Source organism: Oncorhynchus gorbuscha, linkage group LG18 (genome assembly GCF_021184085.1).
Source record: "Oncorhynchus gorbuscha isolate QuinsamMale2020 ecotype Even-year linkage group LG18, OgorEven_v1.0, whole genome shotgun sequence".
NCBI lineage: Eukaryota > Metazoa > Chordata > Actinopteri > Salmoniformes > Salmonidae > Oncorhynchus > Oncorhynchus gorbuscha.
The window spans coordinates 14,265,221-14,283,364 of NC_060190.1; the positions used below are offsets into that span (position 1 = coordinate 14,265,221).

The 18,144-nt window shown below is 45.1% G+C and overlaps 1 protein-coding gene across 2 annotated transcripts; it reads left to right on the forward strand.

Moving 5' to 3' along the window:
• The first annotated feature begins 1,548 nt into the window (after nucleotides 1-1,548).
• Nucleotides 1,549-15,788, forward strand: LOC124003872 (zinc finger protein Aiolos-like). Of its 2 annotated transcripts, none has more exons than XM_046312496.1 (8): nucleotides 1,549-1,822; nucleotides 2,565-2,629; nucleotides 2,768-2,926; nucleotides 6,721-7,092; nucleotides 7,554-7,721; nucleotides 11,709-11,825; nucleotides 12,814-12,933; nucleotides 14,519-15,788. In XM_046312496.1, the coding sequence occupies exons 2-8, from the start codon at nucleotides 2,578-2,580 to the stop codon at nucleotides 15,175-15,177; spliced, it is 1,647 nt and encodes a 548-aa protein (XP_046168452.1). In that variant the 5' UTR covers nucleotides 1,549-1,822; nucleotides 2,565-2,577; the 3' UTR covers nucleotides 15,178-15,788. The 2 variants fall into 2 exon arrangements, with proteins under 2 accessions (XP_046168452.1, XP_046168451.1); XM_046312495.1 differs by having other exon boundaries at nucleotides 1,549-1,817; nucleotides 2,561-2,629.
• The last annotated feature ends 2,356 nt before the right edge of the window (nucleotides 15,789-18,144 follow it).

Sequence of the window (18,144 nt, forward strand, 5' to 3'; positions counted from 1 at the left end):
TCCAAGTCTATTGGTATAGGGGCCATTAAGTAATGAATAACAATCTATTACAATATTGGAACACGTACTGTAAATAGTACAATAAAACCTTTCTTCAACTGTTTGCTTTTGGCATGTCAAATATCTTGTTCAAGGCACAACTCGATTAAGTGAATAAGCCTGTACTGTAACAGCGGTAGAGAAATCCACAGGTGTCATCAGTGGAGGTGTTTATTGGTCTCCCATCTCTCATGAAATAATAAGGCCAACTGTAGTGAGGTGTGTGTGTGTGTGTCTGTGTGTGTGTGTGTGTGTGTGTGTGTGTGTGTGTGTGTGTGTGTGTGTGTGTGTGTGTGTGTGTGTGTGTGTGTGTGTGTGTGTGTGTGTGTGTGTGTGTGTGTGTGTGTGTGTGTGTGTGTGTGTGTGTGCGTGTGCGTGTGCGTGTGCGTGTGCGTGTGCGTGCGTGTGCGTGTGCGTGTGCGTGTGCGTGCGTGCGTGTGTGTGTGTGTGTGTGTGTGTGTGTGTGTGTGTGTGTGTGTGTGTGTGAGAGAGAGAGAGACAGGGATACAGCATTAGGTGCTGCCTGGGTCAGTTGGTGGATAGTTAGCAATGAGGCCAGGAAAGGGGGTGAGTCGGTGATGTACGGTCTGCTTCAGCCCTCACAGCAAATTTCCAGATACAATTGTGATTCTGTTAGTCAGTGTCATACAATACACACACACTTGATTGCTTGTCCCAAGCTGCAGTAAAGCACTTTTTGCTGCTCTGTATTAGTCCGAAATGTCCAATGCCACAGCTCTAATGAGCACATATTCACACACACAGTATAGGCTATAGAAAGCGATGATCCCGCTATAACCAAAAAGCTTCCTGTGGTAGACAGAACAAAAGGTTACCTGTGATAGACAGAACAAAAGGTTACCTGTGGTAGACAGAACAAAAGGTTACCTGTGGTAGACAGAACAAAAGGTTACCTGTGGTAGACAGAACAAAAGGTTACCTGTGGTAGACAGAACAAAAGGTTACCTGTGGTAGACAGAACAAAAGGTTACCTGTGGTAGACAGAACAAAAGGTTACCTGTGGTAGACAGAACAAAAGGTTACCTGTGGTAGACAGAACAAAAGGTTACCTGTGGTAGACAGAACAAAAGGTTACCTGTGGTAGACAGAACAAAAGTTTAACTGTGGTACACAGAACAAAAGGTTACCTGTGGTAGACAGAACAAAAGGCTGTTTGAACCGGTAGACAACAACACTTCACATAAATGCATCAATATCCTTTACCCAAACAATATTTTCTTCTGACAGCATTACCATGCTTGGTCATGGTCTATTCATACAATCACTGGATAGACTTACTGGCAAATTATTAAATAATTGGCAGGGATACGTGCACAAAAACACTTTGAATGGAAAGAGGAGGTAGTAACAGTCTTTGGCCACAAGGTGGATTACTTGTATATTATATGGTGCACGTCGTATATTGTAATATCCTGTTTTGATCAATCGTAATCATTCATATCATAATGATAAATCCATGCATACATGTATAACGCATATTCACTACTTCAACAGGTTCACTTCACCTCCATTCTTAAAATGTCTTCAGTCTAGTCTTCCTATGCAATTACAAAGTATTTCCATCGTTTCTTTTTGTCAAAAATCAGTCGCCTGTTCCTTTAAGACGGTCTCCAAAGTTTAGCGTATGACGTCAACCTTGGCATATCCATACCGCGAGCCGATCCAGTGGCGGAGAAGGGAATCTGAACGGCGGGAGAGGCAGGTGAATTTAAAACTGGACGTGAGCGCTTCAGTATCAGGAGGAAGACACATATGTTTACAGGTAGGACATTTTAAAAAGAGATGAGAAAAACTGCTGTTGTCTTCCTTGAATGAAACATATTTTTAATAGGAACTGGAAATGGGAATAGGAAGATAAGACTACTGTATAAAAAACAGAATAGTTCACATGAAAATAGGTGCATTTAGCTATAATTCTAAATGTCTTATGATAATGAGAGTTTTATATTATTTTAAGCATCAGCTATTAGCTTTAATGTATCCTCAAAAACAGATGTAGATGTGCTGTAAGAAATAGGGCTTAACTTTGTCAAATATATTAACTACTTCAATGGCAAGGTGTTTTTTCTGTTGAAAATAAAATAATATTCTGGAGAATAGTATGGCTACATTGCCGTAGAAGTTGGACGTCTCTTTCACAGTTTTCTATTTGCGTCAATTTGGCAGGAAATGCATGTTCAGTGAGCTCATATTTTTTCTTCTTTATTTGAATGAACTGCTAGGGTTGAGCAATGGACCATGCACGAACAATTTACCACACATTTTGTTTTGTAGTTTTCACGGTTATTTTCATAAAAATGTTTGAATTTATATACATATTGCATTAAGTATGCCCTACTTAATGGCTTCTTGCATGAAACGTCACTAATTCCACGGAGATATGCCAAATTAAATGATTATTATTTTGCATATAATAACTGATTTAGAACTTTCTGAGGTAAATGTTAACTTTTGCAATAATGGGTTGATTGACAAACTGCTTCCTTTGTGGTTTTTTTCCACAGAGAATCATTGAAGATGAACACAGAGGTAAAACAAGAGCTCAAGTCATCACAATGTGAAACGATGGGTAAGAACCTTCACTATAAGACTTATATTCCAAAAACAATGTTGTGCGCAGTGTAATGGTGGCCCAAATAACGTATACGGTTTGAGATGTGTGTTAGGCTCCGTATTAAAGACTAAGATGGTGATGGTCTCTTCACAGACGTTAGCACCGCTGTGACAGATGAGAGGTCACAGACAGAGGAGGCGGAGGGAGGACAAGAGGCAATGGAGAGGCAGGGAGAGGAAGAGGAGGCCCCAGAGAAGACCTCAGAGAGTGGAATGGAGTGCTCAGAACCCACAGGAAACGAGGGAATGACAGGTACGAAACACATGTTGATGAGAACATTGTCCCAAAACCATGCTGTATTGACTAGTTTACCCACTTGCGTTCAATACTCAACCGACCTATGGTATGATATGCAACAAGTCATTGGGCTTAACAGAGGCTGCGAACAAAGGGGGTCAGACGCCCAAGACCACCAAAGTGTTAACCAGACATTGACTCCATTTTACAAGTTAGAGGAGTTGCTGGTAATAAGGCATTATTAATCATTACTTCCACATTTATAAACCATTTATTAATCATTGGTAATCATAAGTATACATCGTTTTTGTTTTGCAGTCCCTAATCTAAAGTGAGCGCAATTAATACTTTATGTGTACTTTATAAATGTTTTGAGTGACCAGTGTAATATCTCACAAAAAGACGGGCATGCAATTGGTGGACATTCCTGCAGTCCCTGGTAAAATAATAGGTACACAACACAGGATGTGTAAGGAAATATATATATACATGTGTGAATAACTCACTTACTAACATTTACAGATGTGGGAGCAATGATAAATGAAATGGTGAGTAAACTGTTTTTAAATGCCTTATAAATGGTTTATTATGGCCCCATAAATAAAGTGTTACCGATTTGGTGTCTACTGGAGCTACTACTGGAGGCCTTGTTCTTCCTTATTTTAGTCTTTTGCCACAGCTACACGGTCCGGGTGTAACCATGTAGCTCTGAATTTCTACTGAAGCGTGCCCTGAGGTTCACTGCTCTCAGGTCCTGGACTCTATATGGGGCCTCTCTCACTGTGCGAAGTTTCCATCGCACCTCTGAGCGCTTTGCATGACAACGAAGCATAGCTTTTCAGCACATCAGCCACCTCTGAGACCACGGTGTGGTATCTGGATGGAATATAACTTGACTCTCAGCAGGGGCAGGCATTGCAGGCCAGAGCCCAGGACTTGAGGTATACACAGTTGCAGTTGTAGGATATATAGACTGTAGGACTTGGGGGATAGCCTATACTCTGCAGGTCTTGAGATGTACTTGTATGGTATGAGGTGCACACTTGCAGGGTTTTGGGTACACACTTGTAGGGTTTGGGTCTTAAACTTGCAATGCTTGGGGTGTAGGCTTACTCTTGCTGGGCTTATTGGTGTGGGGCTGGGCAATACAGCCAAAATATAATTTCACTATATTTTTCTCATTTTTGATGATTGGCGGCATTTGACTGTATTTTATGTTTCTGAGTAATACAAGTTCCAAATATGTTTTAGAAGTAGTGCATGACCCTAGAATGACAACAAATTCTGATCCCTTTTATTCGCGATCAAACTAGGACAAAACTGACAGTGAAGTAGTCCAATATGTTATGAATATGAAATATGAACTTTTAAGTTATTTAGCACTGTATAAAAAATATATTTAAATATGTTATTGTAAAAATCCATACCGGTATGTGGGTGTTCACAATATATTGCCCAGCCCTATATTGTTGTACATTTGCTGGGCTTGAGTTATGCACTTTTAGGACTTGGGGTGCACACTTGCGTGGTTTGGGGTAAACACTCTAACTTGAAAGGCAATGCTACACTTTTGGGGAGGGCTATGCTCTCAATCTATATGTTCAGAAGAAGATGAAGCGTGGTTGTTGTTTTCTTTTCTTCAACGTTGACTGAGAGGTTTCTCTATGCCGCTTTGTTCTGCCCTGGTTCTGGTTTCTGAGCATTGAAAGGAAATGCCTTGCTGTTATCTCAGAAAACATCTCCTAAATATTTCTCTGACACCCTGCCTTGTCCTAAATTAGCCTAACCACACTAGGAGATGTGCTAGTATCAATATATTAAAATATTCTACAAATGTAGAAGTGGAGATGTGGCATTTATCACAAAGCCTTGTATAAGTTTCTGTCTGATAATTGGCCCCGTGGAGCTCTGCTAACCAAGCTAGCACATTTGGTGCCTTGGAAGTTGTGGGAATGTACAGTACCAGTAAAAAGTTAGGACACACCTACTAATTCAAGGGTTTTTCTTAATTTTTACTATTTTCTACATTGTAGTGTGTGTGTGTGTGTGTGTGTGTGTGTGTGTGTGTGTGTGTGTGTGTGTGTGTGTGTGTGTGTGTGTGTGTGTGTGTGTGTGTGTGTGTGTGTGTGTGTGTGTGTGTGTGTGTGTGTGTGTGTGTGTGTGTGTGTGTGTGTGTGTGTGTGTGTGCTTAAACACACATGCATGTGGGGGTCTGGGAGAGGAAGTGTGTCCATTTGATGAATGGGCATGTACCTGAACTCAATTTTATACACTAATTGTAGTCTCACCCATTCATTTGTAATGACTGGTCATTTTTTGCAAAGAACACCACAGGTGTACAAAAGTTAAATAAAACAGCCAAAATGTTATATAAAAAAAATTGTGTTCAGATGCCCTGTGTGGACAAAGTCATGGAACTTTATGACAATTAGATTAAATGAACTACAATTTTCAGAGGGAAAACTTATAAATCGGTCCAATTCGACCAGAACACAGCAGGAGGGTAAAATGGAACCATGTAGGAAACGTTATATTGAAGTAATGAAATTAATTCCTGAAGAAAGTTGTTTCTTTTTTCTTTCTTTAAAAAACAACAACATTTTACCCCTTTTCCTCCCCAATTTCATGGTATCCAATTGTTAGTAGCTACTATCTTGTCTCATCGCTACAACTCCCGTACGGGCTTGGGAGAGACAAAGGTTGAAAGTCATGCGTCCTCCGATACACAACCCAACCAAGCCGCACTGCTTCTTAACACAGCGCGCACCCAACCCGGAAGCCAGCCGCACCAATGTGTTGGAGGAAACACTGTGCACCTGGAAACCTTTGTTGGCGTGCACTGCGCCCTGCCCGCCACAGGAGTCGCTGGTGCGCGATGAGACAAGGATTTCCCTACCGGCCAAACCCTCCCTAACCCAGACGACGCTAGGCCAATTGTGCGTCGCCCCACGGACCGGTTACAACAGCCTGGGCGCAAACCCAGAGTCTCTGGTGGCACAGCTGGGGCTGCAGTACAGCGCCCTTAAACACTGTGCCACCCGGGAGGCCAGAAAGTTGTTTCTTAACATTCTCTCAACAATTTAAGAACATTCCCAAAGACAAACCATTTGGAGAAGGTTCCTAGCTTTTTTTATGTCCATATTTGCAGAACATTGCATGTAGAATCATTAGATAGGTTTTACAACATAGACCGGCATTTTACTCTTCGCACACTGGCAGTGGACAAAATAATAACTTTTGAGGTTTAAAGTAGTAATCAGCAGTAGAAACAATAACAAAGCCAGCTCCCCACCCCTGGTTCTGTAAAAAGCAGAGGGATGGGGCTGGAGAAATGTAACCACTCTCAAATTTGTAGGCAGAGCTATGGATGCAAGAATTGATTATCCATGATATCAAAATGATTTAACCATGTTTTGAGGCTATACAGTGTTTGTTACATGTTCTTTGTTTACAAACATTGGAGTTAAACAAGCTTATATTTTGGGTTTTGATGGGCTACGACAGTTGAACTAAGCTCATGAGGCATTTGCAAGTTATATTCTTCAAGAATCAATGTGCACATATAATTTATTTATAAGTCCAAAAATGAATGTAGCAACTGCTGATTGCCCCTTTAAAGTCAAGTCTGTTTATGAAACCGGTCAGCTGAAATAAGACTAGTCCCCAAAATATATATATTTTTATGTTGTTTTACTACCATAGACCAGTCACAACTACCGGTAGTTTTATGCAATTAGCTCCAGGTGCTCATGAAGTCAAATAACCAAAGAGGGAAATATATTTAACCCTCTCTTTCCCCTCCTTCTTAGATGGGGTGAAAACTGAGAGGGAAGAGTATGACGACAATGACGATCAGTACCCCAAGAGTGAAGAAGAAGGTGAACGAGACAATTACCTTTATGAAGAAGAGGAAGAAGATGAGAAGGAAAGGGATGAGGAAGACGAAGGAGAAGAAGAGGGGGAAGGGGAGGAAGAAGGAGAAACCCTTAACGAACCACAGGACCTGTCTCTGGCAGATTATGTAAAGTATGAGAGCACAGGCCCGCAGGACGCCCTCACCAACTCTTCGTTGTACGCAGCAGTACCCCGCAGCCAGGCAGCAGGCAAGCTCAACTGTGACATCTGTGGCCTGTCCTGCGTCAGCATCAATGTGCTGCTCGTGCACAAGCGAAGCCACACCGGTGAGCAGAGTAACACAGCCAAACCAACCCTGACCTTAAATAATGGTGTTTTTTGTTATATAACACTGCGGCATTGTGGCTTTGATAAACTTAGTAGATCAAGGTGTTTGATTTAAAATATTTGCGTTTCAATATGTACAGTGACTCATGCGTTACACTTTGAATGGACACATTTGACTTTACATGTACTCTACATTTCTTGCCCTAGTACTGATAAAATGCCATTTCAACATCTGCTATAACACAGTAATCACACTTCACTCAATGGTCTGCTTTATTAGACATGTGGAACAAACCAGGTGTTACTTCTATTTAGTCACAGTACTACTGAGTAATACATACCAGTAAACATACCACAGTAGCTCAACTATATGCTACATAACTACTGTATTAGTAAGTCTTGGCAATGTTGACAGAGTTTCTCCATGACATGGGATCCCTCTGTTTTTTCCTACACCTAGGTGAACGTCCATTCCACTGCAGCCAGTGTGGTGCCTCCTTCACCCAGAAGGGAAACCTGCTTCGCCACATCAAACTGCACTCCGGGGAGAAGCCCTTCAAGTGCCCTATGTGCAGCTACGCCTGCCGCAGACGAGACGCCCTCAGCGGACACCTGCGCACTCACTCAAGTACCTATCCACCATCTGTGTGCCACCTGCGTTTACATATGTATGACCACACATGCATATTATAATAACACAAACTCATGTATTTTCCACCTGTTCGCACTTACTCACACACGTACACAAAATATATGTGTACACATGCAAACAAACACACACGTAGGTACTTATAACCTGTCTGCACACAGTTATTTAGATATACCACTTCACGTTGGGGCTGCCAGTGACGCTCATTTAAAGAGGTTCTTGAGGCCTCCCGAATGGCACAGACCCAGATTCATTTCCCGGGCTGTGCCACAACCGGCTGTAGCCGGGAGTCCCATATTTATATATTTATTTATTTTACCGTTATTTTACCAGGTAGGTTGACTGAGAACACGTCCTCATTTACAGCAACGACCTGGGGAATAGTTACAGGGGAGAGGAGGGTGTAACGGCGTTCGTTCGTCGAAAGAGAGTCGAATCGAAATGCAGCGTGGTTGTTACTCATGTTCTTTAATGAAGAGAATGACGATACATGAAATAACTAAATAAATACAAAAACAACAAACGGAACGTGAAACCTAATACAGCCTATCTGGTGAACACTACACAGAGACAGGAACAATCACCCACGAAATACACAGTGAAACCCAGGCTACCTAAATATGGTTCCCCATCAGAGACAACAAGAATCACCTGACTCTGATTGAGAACCGCCTCAGGCAGCCAAGCCTAAACTAGACACACCCCTAATCAACCACAATCCCAATGCCTACAAAAAAAACAATACGACAACACAATAAACCCATGTCACACCCTGGCCTGAACAAATATATAACGAAAACACAAAATACAATGACCAAGGCGTGACAGAACCCCCCCCCCCCTAAGGTGCGGACTTCCGGATGCACCTCACAACCATAGGGAGGGTCCGGGTGGGCGTCTGTCCATGGTGGCGGTTCCGGCTCGGGACGTGGACCCCACTCCATTAATGTCATAGTTTCTCCCCTTCGCGTCCTGGGATAATCCACCCTCGCCGCCGACCATGGCCTAATAGTCCTCACCCAGAACCCCACTGAACTGAGGGGCAGCTCGGGACTGAGGGGCAGCTTGGGACTGAGGGGCAGCTCGGGACTGAGGCAGCTCGGGACTGAGGGGAAGCTCGGGACTGAGGGGAAGCTCGGGACTGAGGGGCAGCTCGGGACTGAGGGGCAGCCCGGGACTGAGGGGAAGCCCGGGACTGAGGGGAAGCCCGGGACTGAGGGGAAGCCCGGGACTGAGGGAAAGCCCAGTACTGAGAGGAAGCCCAGTACTGAGATGAAGCTCAGGCAGGTAGTAGGCTCCGGTAGATCCTGGCTGGCTGGCGGATCTGGAAGATTCTGGTTGACTGGCAGATCTGGAAGAGACTGGTTGACTGGCAGATCTGGAAGAGACTGGTTGACTGGCAGATCTGGAAGAATCTGGTTGACTGGCAGATCTGGAAGATCATGGCTGACTGGCGGATCTAGCTGCTCTGGCTGCTCCATGCATATTGACAACTCTGGCTGCTTCATGTAGACTGGCAGCTTTGTGCAGACTGACAGCTCTGGCTGCTCTATGCAGACTGGCAGCTCTGGCTGCTCCATGCAGACTGGCATCTCTGGCTGCTCCATGCAGATTGACAGCTCAGCCTGCTCCATGCAGACTGACAGCTCTGGCTGCTCCATGCAGACTGGCAGCTTTGTGCAGACTGGCAGCTCTGGCTACTCCATGCAAACTGGCAGCTCTGGCTGCTCCATGCAGACTGACAGCTCTGGCTGCTCCATGCAGACTGGCAGCTCTGGCTGCTCTATGCAGACTGGCAGCTCTGGCTGTTTCATGCAGACTGACAGCTCTGGCTGCTTCGTGCAGACTGACAGCGCAGGCTGCTCAATGCAGACTGACATCTCTGGCTGCTCCATGCAGGCTGGCAGCACCTTGCAGACTGGCAGCTCCTTGCAGACTGACAGCTCCTTGCAGACTGGCTGCTTCATGCAGACTGACAGCTCTGGCTGCTTCATGCAGACTGACAGCTCTGGCTGCTCCATGCAGACTGACAGCTCTGACTGCCCCATGCAGGCTGACAGCTCTGACTGCTCCATGCAGGCTGGCAGCACCTTGCAGACTGACAGCTCTGGCTGCTTCATGCAGACTGGCAGCTCAGGCTGCTCCGAACAGGCAGGAGGCTCCGGCAGCGCTGTAGAGGAGGAAGGCTCTAGAAGCGCTGAACAGGCGGGAGACTCCAGCAGCGCAGGAGAGGTGAGGCGCACTGTAGGCCTGATGCGTGGTGCTGGCACTGGTGGTACTGGGCCGAGGACACGCACAGGAAGCCTGGTGCCGGGGAGCTGCTACCGGAGGGCTGGTATGTGAAGGTGTACTGGAGAGCCTGAGAGCAGGACTGGCACAGGACGTGCAAGGCTAGGTAGGTACACAGGAGGCCTAGTGCGTGAGGCTGGCACATTTTTCACCAGCCGACTAACACGCACCTCAGGACGAGTATGGAGCGCTGACCCAGGTGCCATCAAATCCCCGACACGCTTCGTCGGACGAATCTTGTACCTAAAGCACCAAGCTAGCAACTCCCTCATTACTCTCCACTCCACCTTCCCCATTAACTCCTTCACAGTCTCTGCTTCGCTCACCTCTAACACCGGCTCTGGTTCTGGTCTCCTCCTTGGCTCCTCACGATTAACAAGGAGAGTTGGCTCAGGTCTGTCTCCTGACTCAGCCACTCTCCCTCTGAGCCCCCCCCCCCCCCCCCCCAATACATTTTTGGGGCTGACTCACGGGCTTTCTTCTGCGCCGTCGTGATTGTCTCTCCAACTCCATTCTCCTATAGCCCTCTTCGCACTGCTCCAGCGAATCCCAGGCGGGCTCCGGCACTCTCTCTGGGTCGACCGCCCACCTGTCTATTTCATCCCACGTCGTATACTCCATGCTTCTGCTGTCCATAACGTCCTCCCTTCGCTGCTCCTGCTGTCGCTGCCTGTAACCACGCCACTCGGTCCGTGTGTGGTGGGTGATTCTGTAACGGCATTCGTTCGTCGAAAGAGAGTCGAACCGAAATGACGCGTGGTTGTTACTCATGTTCTTTAATGAAGAGAATGACGATACATTAAATAACTAAATAAATACAAAAACAACAAACGGAATGTGAAACCTAATACAGCCTATCTGGTGAACACTACACAGAGACAGGAACAATCGCCCACGAAATACACAGTGAAACCCAGGCTACCTAAATACGGTTCCCCATCAGAGACAACAAGAATCACCTGACTCTGATTGAGAACCGCCTCAGGCAGCCAAGCCTAAACTAGACACACCCCTAATCAACCACAATTCCAATGCCTACAAAAAACCCAATACGACAACACAATAAACCCATGTCACACCCTGGCCTGAACAAATATATAACGAAAACACAAAATACAATGACCAAGGCGTGACAGAGGGGGGTGAATGAGCCAATCGTAAACTATGGAGTAATAGGTGACCGTGATGGTTTGAGGGCCAGATTGGGAATTTAGGGTGTGAGGACGGAGCACAATTGGCCCAGCGTTGTCCGGGTTAGGGGAGGGTTTGGCCGGTGGGGCTTTACTTGGCTCATCGCGCTCTAGCGACTTCTTGTGGCGGGCCGGGTGCCTGCGGGCTGACCCCGGTTGCCAGTTGAACAGTGTTTCCTCTGACACATTGGTGCGGCAGGCTTCCGGGTTAAGCTGGCGGGTGTTAAGGAGCGCGGTTTGGCGGGTCATGTTTCGGAGGACGCATGACTCCACCTTCGCCTCCCTAGCCCGTTGGGGAGTTGAGGCGATGAGACAATATTTTTTTTTAAATAGGGAGAAAAGGGGGGTGTTATAAAACAACAAAAAATATAGGAGGTTCTTGCAGAGATTGTAGTTGCCCCATTATTTAACAACAGCCTCAGTAAGCAAAGTGTATGATGGTTTGAAGTAGGAGTTTGTAGTTTTAACTTAAACTCTTTTCTCACAGTAGAGAAGCCCTACAAGTGCAACCACTGCGGTCGCAGTTACAAGCAGCGCAGCTCCCTTGAAGAGCACCGAGAGAGGTGCCATGTGTACATCCAGAACAAAGGCAACGCTGAGAGAGGTGAGAGGCCCCGGGACACTCCTACATACCCTCTGTTACACACACACTTCAGATACCACACACATACACACTTACACAAACACACTTTAGACATACACACATACACACTTTACTCATGCAATCACGCACACACACATGCACACACACACACACACACACACACACACACACACACACACACACACACACACACACACACACACACACACACACACACACACACACACACACACACACACACACACACACACACACACACACACACAAACACAAACACACATACAACATTCACAGGCACTCACTTACACTCAGATGTGTGCACATTCTGTTATCTACTCACACATTTGTGCACACACACATACATACATACAAATTTGCTGTCTGCGGAGTTGTATAGCTTCATTCCATTGAGTTAATGGTCGTAAGTTAGCCCACCATTAGAGCTAAATAGGTTGTGGCTGTTGCTGTGGGAGACGTTGTGATGTAAGGACACCAGAGGGGAAGTCAGTCAGAAGAGATGTAGGACAAATGTCTCAGTGTCGTGATCTGACTGCACACCCCCCAGAAGTCTGTTTGCCTGCCATGGTGGACAGCCAAGACGGTTGCGACACAAACAATACTCTGTTGTTTTGTGGTCGGTTGAATGTCATAAGTACGCCAGATAGATAGCGTGTGGTGAGGAAGCACATCCTCGACCTGCGGTCCTCCTCCTGCAGGCCTCACTAGTCGATGAGGCAAAACACCAGGAAGTGAGGTCACGGGCTTTGTTATCTTGGCTGCGATCAAATTTTCATTGGTTTCTCCGAGGGTGAGTTTCATTTTAAAGTAATTTTGTTTGTTAGCCCTGTAAAAGAAAAAGAGAATTTCACAACCTCAAATGCTCAAGGCAGTGGACAGTTGCAGCACAGGGGACAGAAAGCACACACTCTGTCCTTACTGTACCTCTGTACTGCTAAGAGACCTCTCTCTCTCTCTGTGTATCTCTCAGCCGGTGAGGACACCCACGTGTCCAGGACTACTCACATGGGCACGGAGCGCGCTCTGCTACTGGACAGGTTGGCGAGCAACGTAGCCAAACGCAAGAGCTCTATGCCACAGAAGTTCACTGGTAAGACCAGTCTGACTCATTCCTCACTTACAGTTCAACTGTCTCGCAGGTTGTCACCTTGGTAGGGTTAACTAGGCATGGGCGAGTGTGGGCGTTCATTCAAACAAAATTATGATTACTTTGTGACTAGACTTTGTGACTAGATGGTTGCTTACTCTTTTGAGAAATTGTTAATTTGGTAATTCAATAGCAATTTGATTAATTGTTGCTGCTGCTGCTGCTGCTATTATTTTATTAGTGTTTACTGTCAGTTGCATTTAATTTAAACAAATGTAAGTTTTAAGTGTATCATATCGTTGTCTGTCTAAGCTACATGTCTGTTTGTCTGTCTCTTTCGCTGTCTCTCTCTCTATCTGTCTATTTGTCTCTCTATCTATGCAGTTCTCCTGTCCCCCCTTGCTTTGCTTGCCAAGCAGGAATTTTGGCCAGAACGGCAGCCTCATCTGCTGCACCGCGCAATAGGGTGGTAGACCACTGCCCTAATTTCCCTGCCTGATGTATATGTTAGGTGGGTATGGTTAACCACGCATAGGAATAGAATGCCAATAACATGAAGCAATCGTGGGAGATGTGCCTTTTGCACACTGGAACTCTCTCACACACAAACTGGCAAGTATAAACATCCAAGTTGTAGTGCTTCATTGAAACTTCTACACTACTACTGCTGAGTGTTTGAAAACCGTCAGTTTCAGTAAATTAGTGATTTGTCATCATGTTGACTTCCCAAACCCTAAGGCGTTGTATCCATTTCCTATACCCAGGTCACACTTTCTTGTCAAGCGTCTCCGCTTATCATAAACTGTTTAGTTTCAGAATTCGAGTCGCTGCAAAGAAACAGCAAGCGTCTGGCCTAAAGAGATCCTCCTATCACCCATCACCCTGACAAATGAACTGAAATCTTGCAATATAACGACCACAGGAGGAAAAGAGAGGTGGTGTGTTCGACCACAGGGTTGAAAACAGGCGAGAGCGCGAAACGTGAGCAGATGCCTCCGTCTCCTCTTGTGGTGGAACAGCAGCTACAGCAGTGGAGACCGAGAGGCATCTTCGTCTCCTCCTCGTCTCTGTGGCTGAGTCCTAAATGGCACCCTATTCCCTATAGTTCACCAAATGGCACCCTATTCCATAATGCACCATATAGAGAACAGTGACGTTTGGGACACAGCTTCTCTGTCCTGTCACGCCCTCTTAGTGTTCGTTCTGTGGTAAGAAGCTCGTTTATCTACAGGGTCAGCGTCTGCCTGCTAGTTCTCTATTGTACGAGCTATCAAGATTTCAATTGTACAGAATGTGCTTTTTTTCTTCAAGTGTGACCGAGCTTGCTCTTTTGCTGCTGAAGCTCCTTATAGTTAGTGGAGTTGGCTATCTTGTGGCTCCCTCTCCACTGCACATCTCTGGCTCTTTTCTGTCTGCGAAATGGTTACTGCAGAGACATTTATATAGAGATATATGTATATATATGGCCATATGTATATATATAGAGAGATATACAGTTGATGTATTTTTGTCTCTGGGTTAGTTGCCCCACCTGCACAGTGCTGAGTGAGTGAGTGCTGAGGTGTCTCTCTCTGTGTGGGTGATCCAGGGGACAACGGCATGTGTCTGGACCTGAGCTTCAACAGGGAGCTGATCCACCGCTCTGACGTCATGGACCCTCCCCTCACCTCCCCAGGATCCGAGAACCACCACATCCACCAGCCCCTCTACACAGGCCATGACCCTGACTCTGCCTCCCCCCACAGGGCCTACCCCATCCCCCTGAGCCGCGCCGACATGAGCCCCCTGGCCCTCACCAATGGTCACAAGCTGGAGCAGCAGCTACCTGCCTACCTGCCCCGGCCCAGCCAGGGCCACCCTAGCATGGACTCACTCCACACCGATCGGGCCCAGCTCTCCCAGCCTCTCATCTACAACCTCGGGCACTTGCTGGGGCCCAGTCCCCACAACAGCCTCTCACACACCCATACTCAGGCCCACGCGCTCCCCATGCCACCCCTAGAGGCTCTGAGGGTGGTAAGGAGCGAAGGGGAGGTAGGGGTTGGGGTAGGTACAGGAGCGGGGGCGGTGTACCCCTGCGGTCACTGCAGGGTGTGGTTTCTGGATTACGTCATGTTCACCATCCACATGGGCTGCCACGGCTTCCGTGACCCACTGGAGTGCAATGTATGTGGCCATCGCAGCCGGGACCGCTACGAGTTCTCCTCACACATTGCACGCGGCGAGCACCGCCTGGAGTTGAAGTAGTGTAGACACACATGTGCACGTGAACACACACACACATACACCCATACATGTAGTCAGACTCCTAAACGGAATAATGCATACATATTTCTACACGTACACACACACAAATTCTGTATTTACATTACATACACACAAAAAGTATCTCAGGGACTTTCCTTTTTGATTTTTATTAGCACCAGTATTACCACACACAAAGAAATGTAGCATTTCAGTAAAGTAGCATTTAAAATGTTTTATAGAGTTTATTTTTCCATCTAAAATGATGGAAATGTATGTTTTATGTGGGACTACATTTTATTCTGCTTCACTAAGCCACGGAATAACATAAATATATATATTGTTTATTTTATTTTTGATTACTATTCAACAGAAGTGTCAATAGAAGTGGTAATAGGCAGTCAATATTTGGCATTACCTTTGCCGTGCCTGCTGCTTTTAGGATGTGATAAACTACAGTATGTCCAAATGTCCTCTGTATGTACAGCAGTAGTAGTAGGACATAGTACTGAGTACATTTTACGTTCACTGTAAGCTGACTGACAGACTCTGCTGTACATTTGTTTTCCTGTTAACTGTGCTGAGGTTTGAAAATAAAAAAAAGAGAATTAAAACTAATGTGTGGACTGTACCTTGTGAAAGAAGTAGCAAGCGTCACTACAGAAAAATATGTCTTCTTAATAGTCTATGTGCAAAAAGAAACTATCCTTATGATCTCACGGGTCATGTGTCTCGTTTTAGGCTGTGGTTTGAGAAGTTCACAGCTTCAAAGAAAGACAGCACTTCACAATACACTCCCTTCTTCACAACTCCTCAAAGTCAAACTGTTTCTCTGTCCTGGATTTCAACTTACAGTATTTATCTTGCGCTCCCAGAAGTTAAGGAGATGTGCTATGAACATGTGCTGTGAGAGACTGCTTTGTAGACATGTTCTGTGGCTCTGCTTATTGCACAAGTAGACAGTCATTAATAAAGAGCATGTAGGATTGATAGTAGGAATTATAATGTATTGCTGCTTGATTATTTTTCATTAATACCAATGTTTCACACTGTACATACAGTGTGACTTTAATGGGGAACTGTGCTTGCATGTAAAAGTTGGCTAAAGATATGGCAGGAGGGAACAAAATGTAAAAACACACTTGATTTGATTTGGGGGGAATGTTCCAATCACATTATGGGATTTTGAGATTCATTGTCCAATCCAGAGGCTGGTGCGATTCACTGATGGATTTCATTCTGCTTTTGTGGCTAAAGCAGGTCACTACTGTGGTTCGTCACCCAGTCAATAGTCTTGCTCTCCTGCTACGCTATACATATTCAGTTCAACTCAATATGAAACTAGAAGTCTGGCACACAGTAAGCAATTCCCAAAGGGCAGAAGGTTCCTTAGGAAAGAACTTGCCAACCCCAATCCAGATAAGAAATACTCAAACCAATTGAAACTGCTTATGTCTACTTTCACCTGAGTATCAGTCAGTCACACCAGTAACTCACATACCTCATAACAACAGGTGTAGACTAACAGTGAAATGCTTACTTACAGGCTTTCCCAACAACACATAGAGAAAAAATGTGAAATGATAGAAAAATACAAAAATAATAACACAAGGAATAAATACACAATGAGTAATGATAACTTGGCTATTTACACGGGGTACCAGTACCGAGTCATTGTGCAGAGGTAAGATATGGTAGAGCTAGATATGTACATATATATAGCTAGACTAATCAGACTCCCTAGTCGTATCAGTAACAGTAAGCAGGGAATAAGTTGACGAGCCAGCCACATGTCAGATAGACCAGGGACACAGTCAGTCACGACTCACTGCTCGGACCGGCGTCAGACCACCAGAACAGGTGTGAGTCTCATCTCATCCAGCTGCTGACATCTCTTTATCTGTCCTTTCCATCAGCACTCATTTCCCCTTTCTTTCTTTCTTTCTCTCTCTCTCTCTCTCTCTCTCTCTCTCTCTCTCTCTCTATCTCTCTCTCTCTCTCTCTCTCAATGCAGAGTTGAGTGAAGAAACTTGATAGTTATAAAGCAGGCTGTGCTCTCAATGAATACGCCCAGATATGCTTATCAGGATGTTTATTGTAAAGATGACAGGTTTGTATGTCTCTGCATTAAAAACAATGATGCTAAATATATATTTTTCAATGTAAAGTGTAATAGAAACAACATAACTGACTCCTAGGTTGAAAGGAGAGTATAGAAGGGTAGAGAGGTGGAGTTGGTGTCAATGGTAGAAAAGCATACATCCAGTTGTTACTTCCCTCGTTTGATGACCCAGTCCTTTGTCTAACTTTCTCTATCTTCCCAAGTGTCTCTGTAAAGTTCCCTGTCTCCCTCTCTTCTACAAGCTTAAAACAAGTTACCCAGAAGCAATTTACTTACACAGACAGGAGAACTGCTCATAATATTGTCCGGAACAGAGCAAATGGGATGGCATTAAACACCCGGAAACCATGTGTTTGATTCCATTCGACTGATTCCGCTCCAGCCATTCCACGAGCCCGTCCTCCCCAATTAAGGTGCCAACAGCCTCCAGTGAGGGACCGAAGTAATAAATTGACCATGGAGAACATACGATGCACAATGGAATAGGGCTCACAGTGACATCTACTGACTGAATCAAGGTCTAACTTATTTTCGTCCAAGAAATTGCTCTGATTGATAATTACACAAATAAAGAGTTTGAGAATATTGATAGTTCACAAAAACCACAAAAGTAATTATTTTCATAAATAGTTTTCAAGGTAAGGAAACAAATGTGTAATTTTGTAATTTGGGTGAACTATCCCTTTAATACCCCTGTGGTCCAGTTTATTGGCTGGAGGCTATTGTTCTGTTCAAATTAGGCACCTTGCTCAATTTAGATTTCAAGCACGCATTTCCTACTATGTCCACTCAAATCATTGTTTTCAGTTTCAGTTTGACCTAGTAGGGAGGATTGGGTTGTTTCTGGA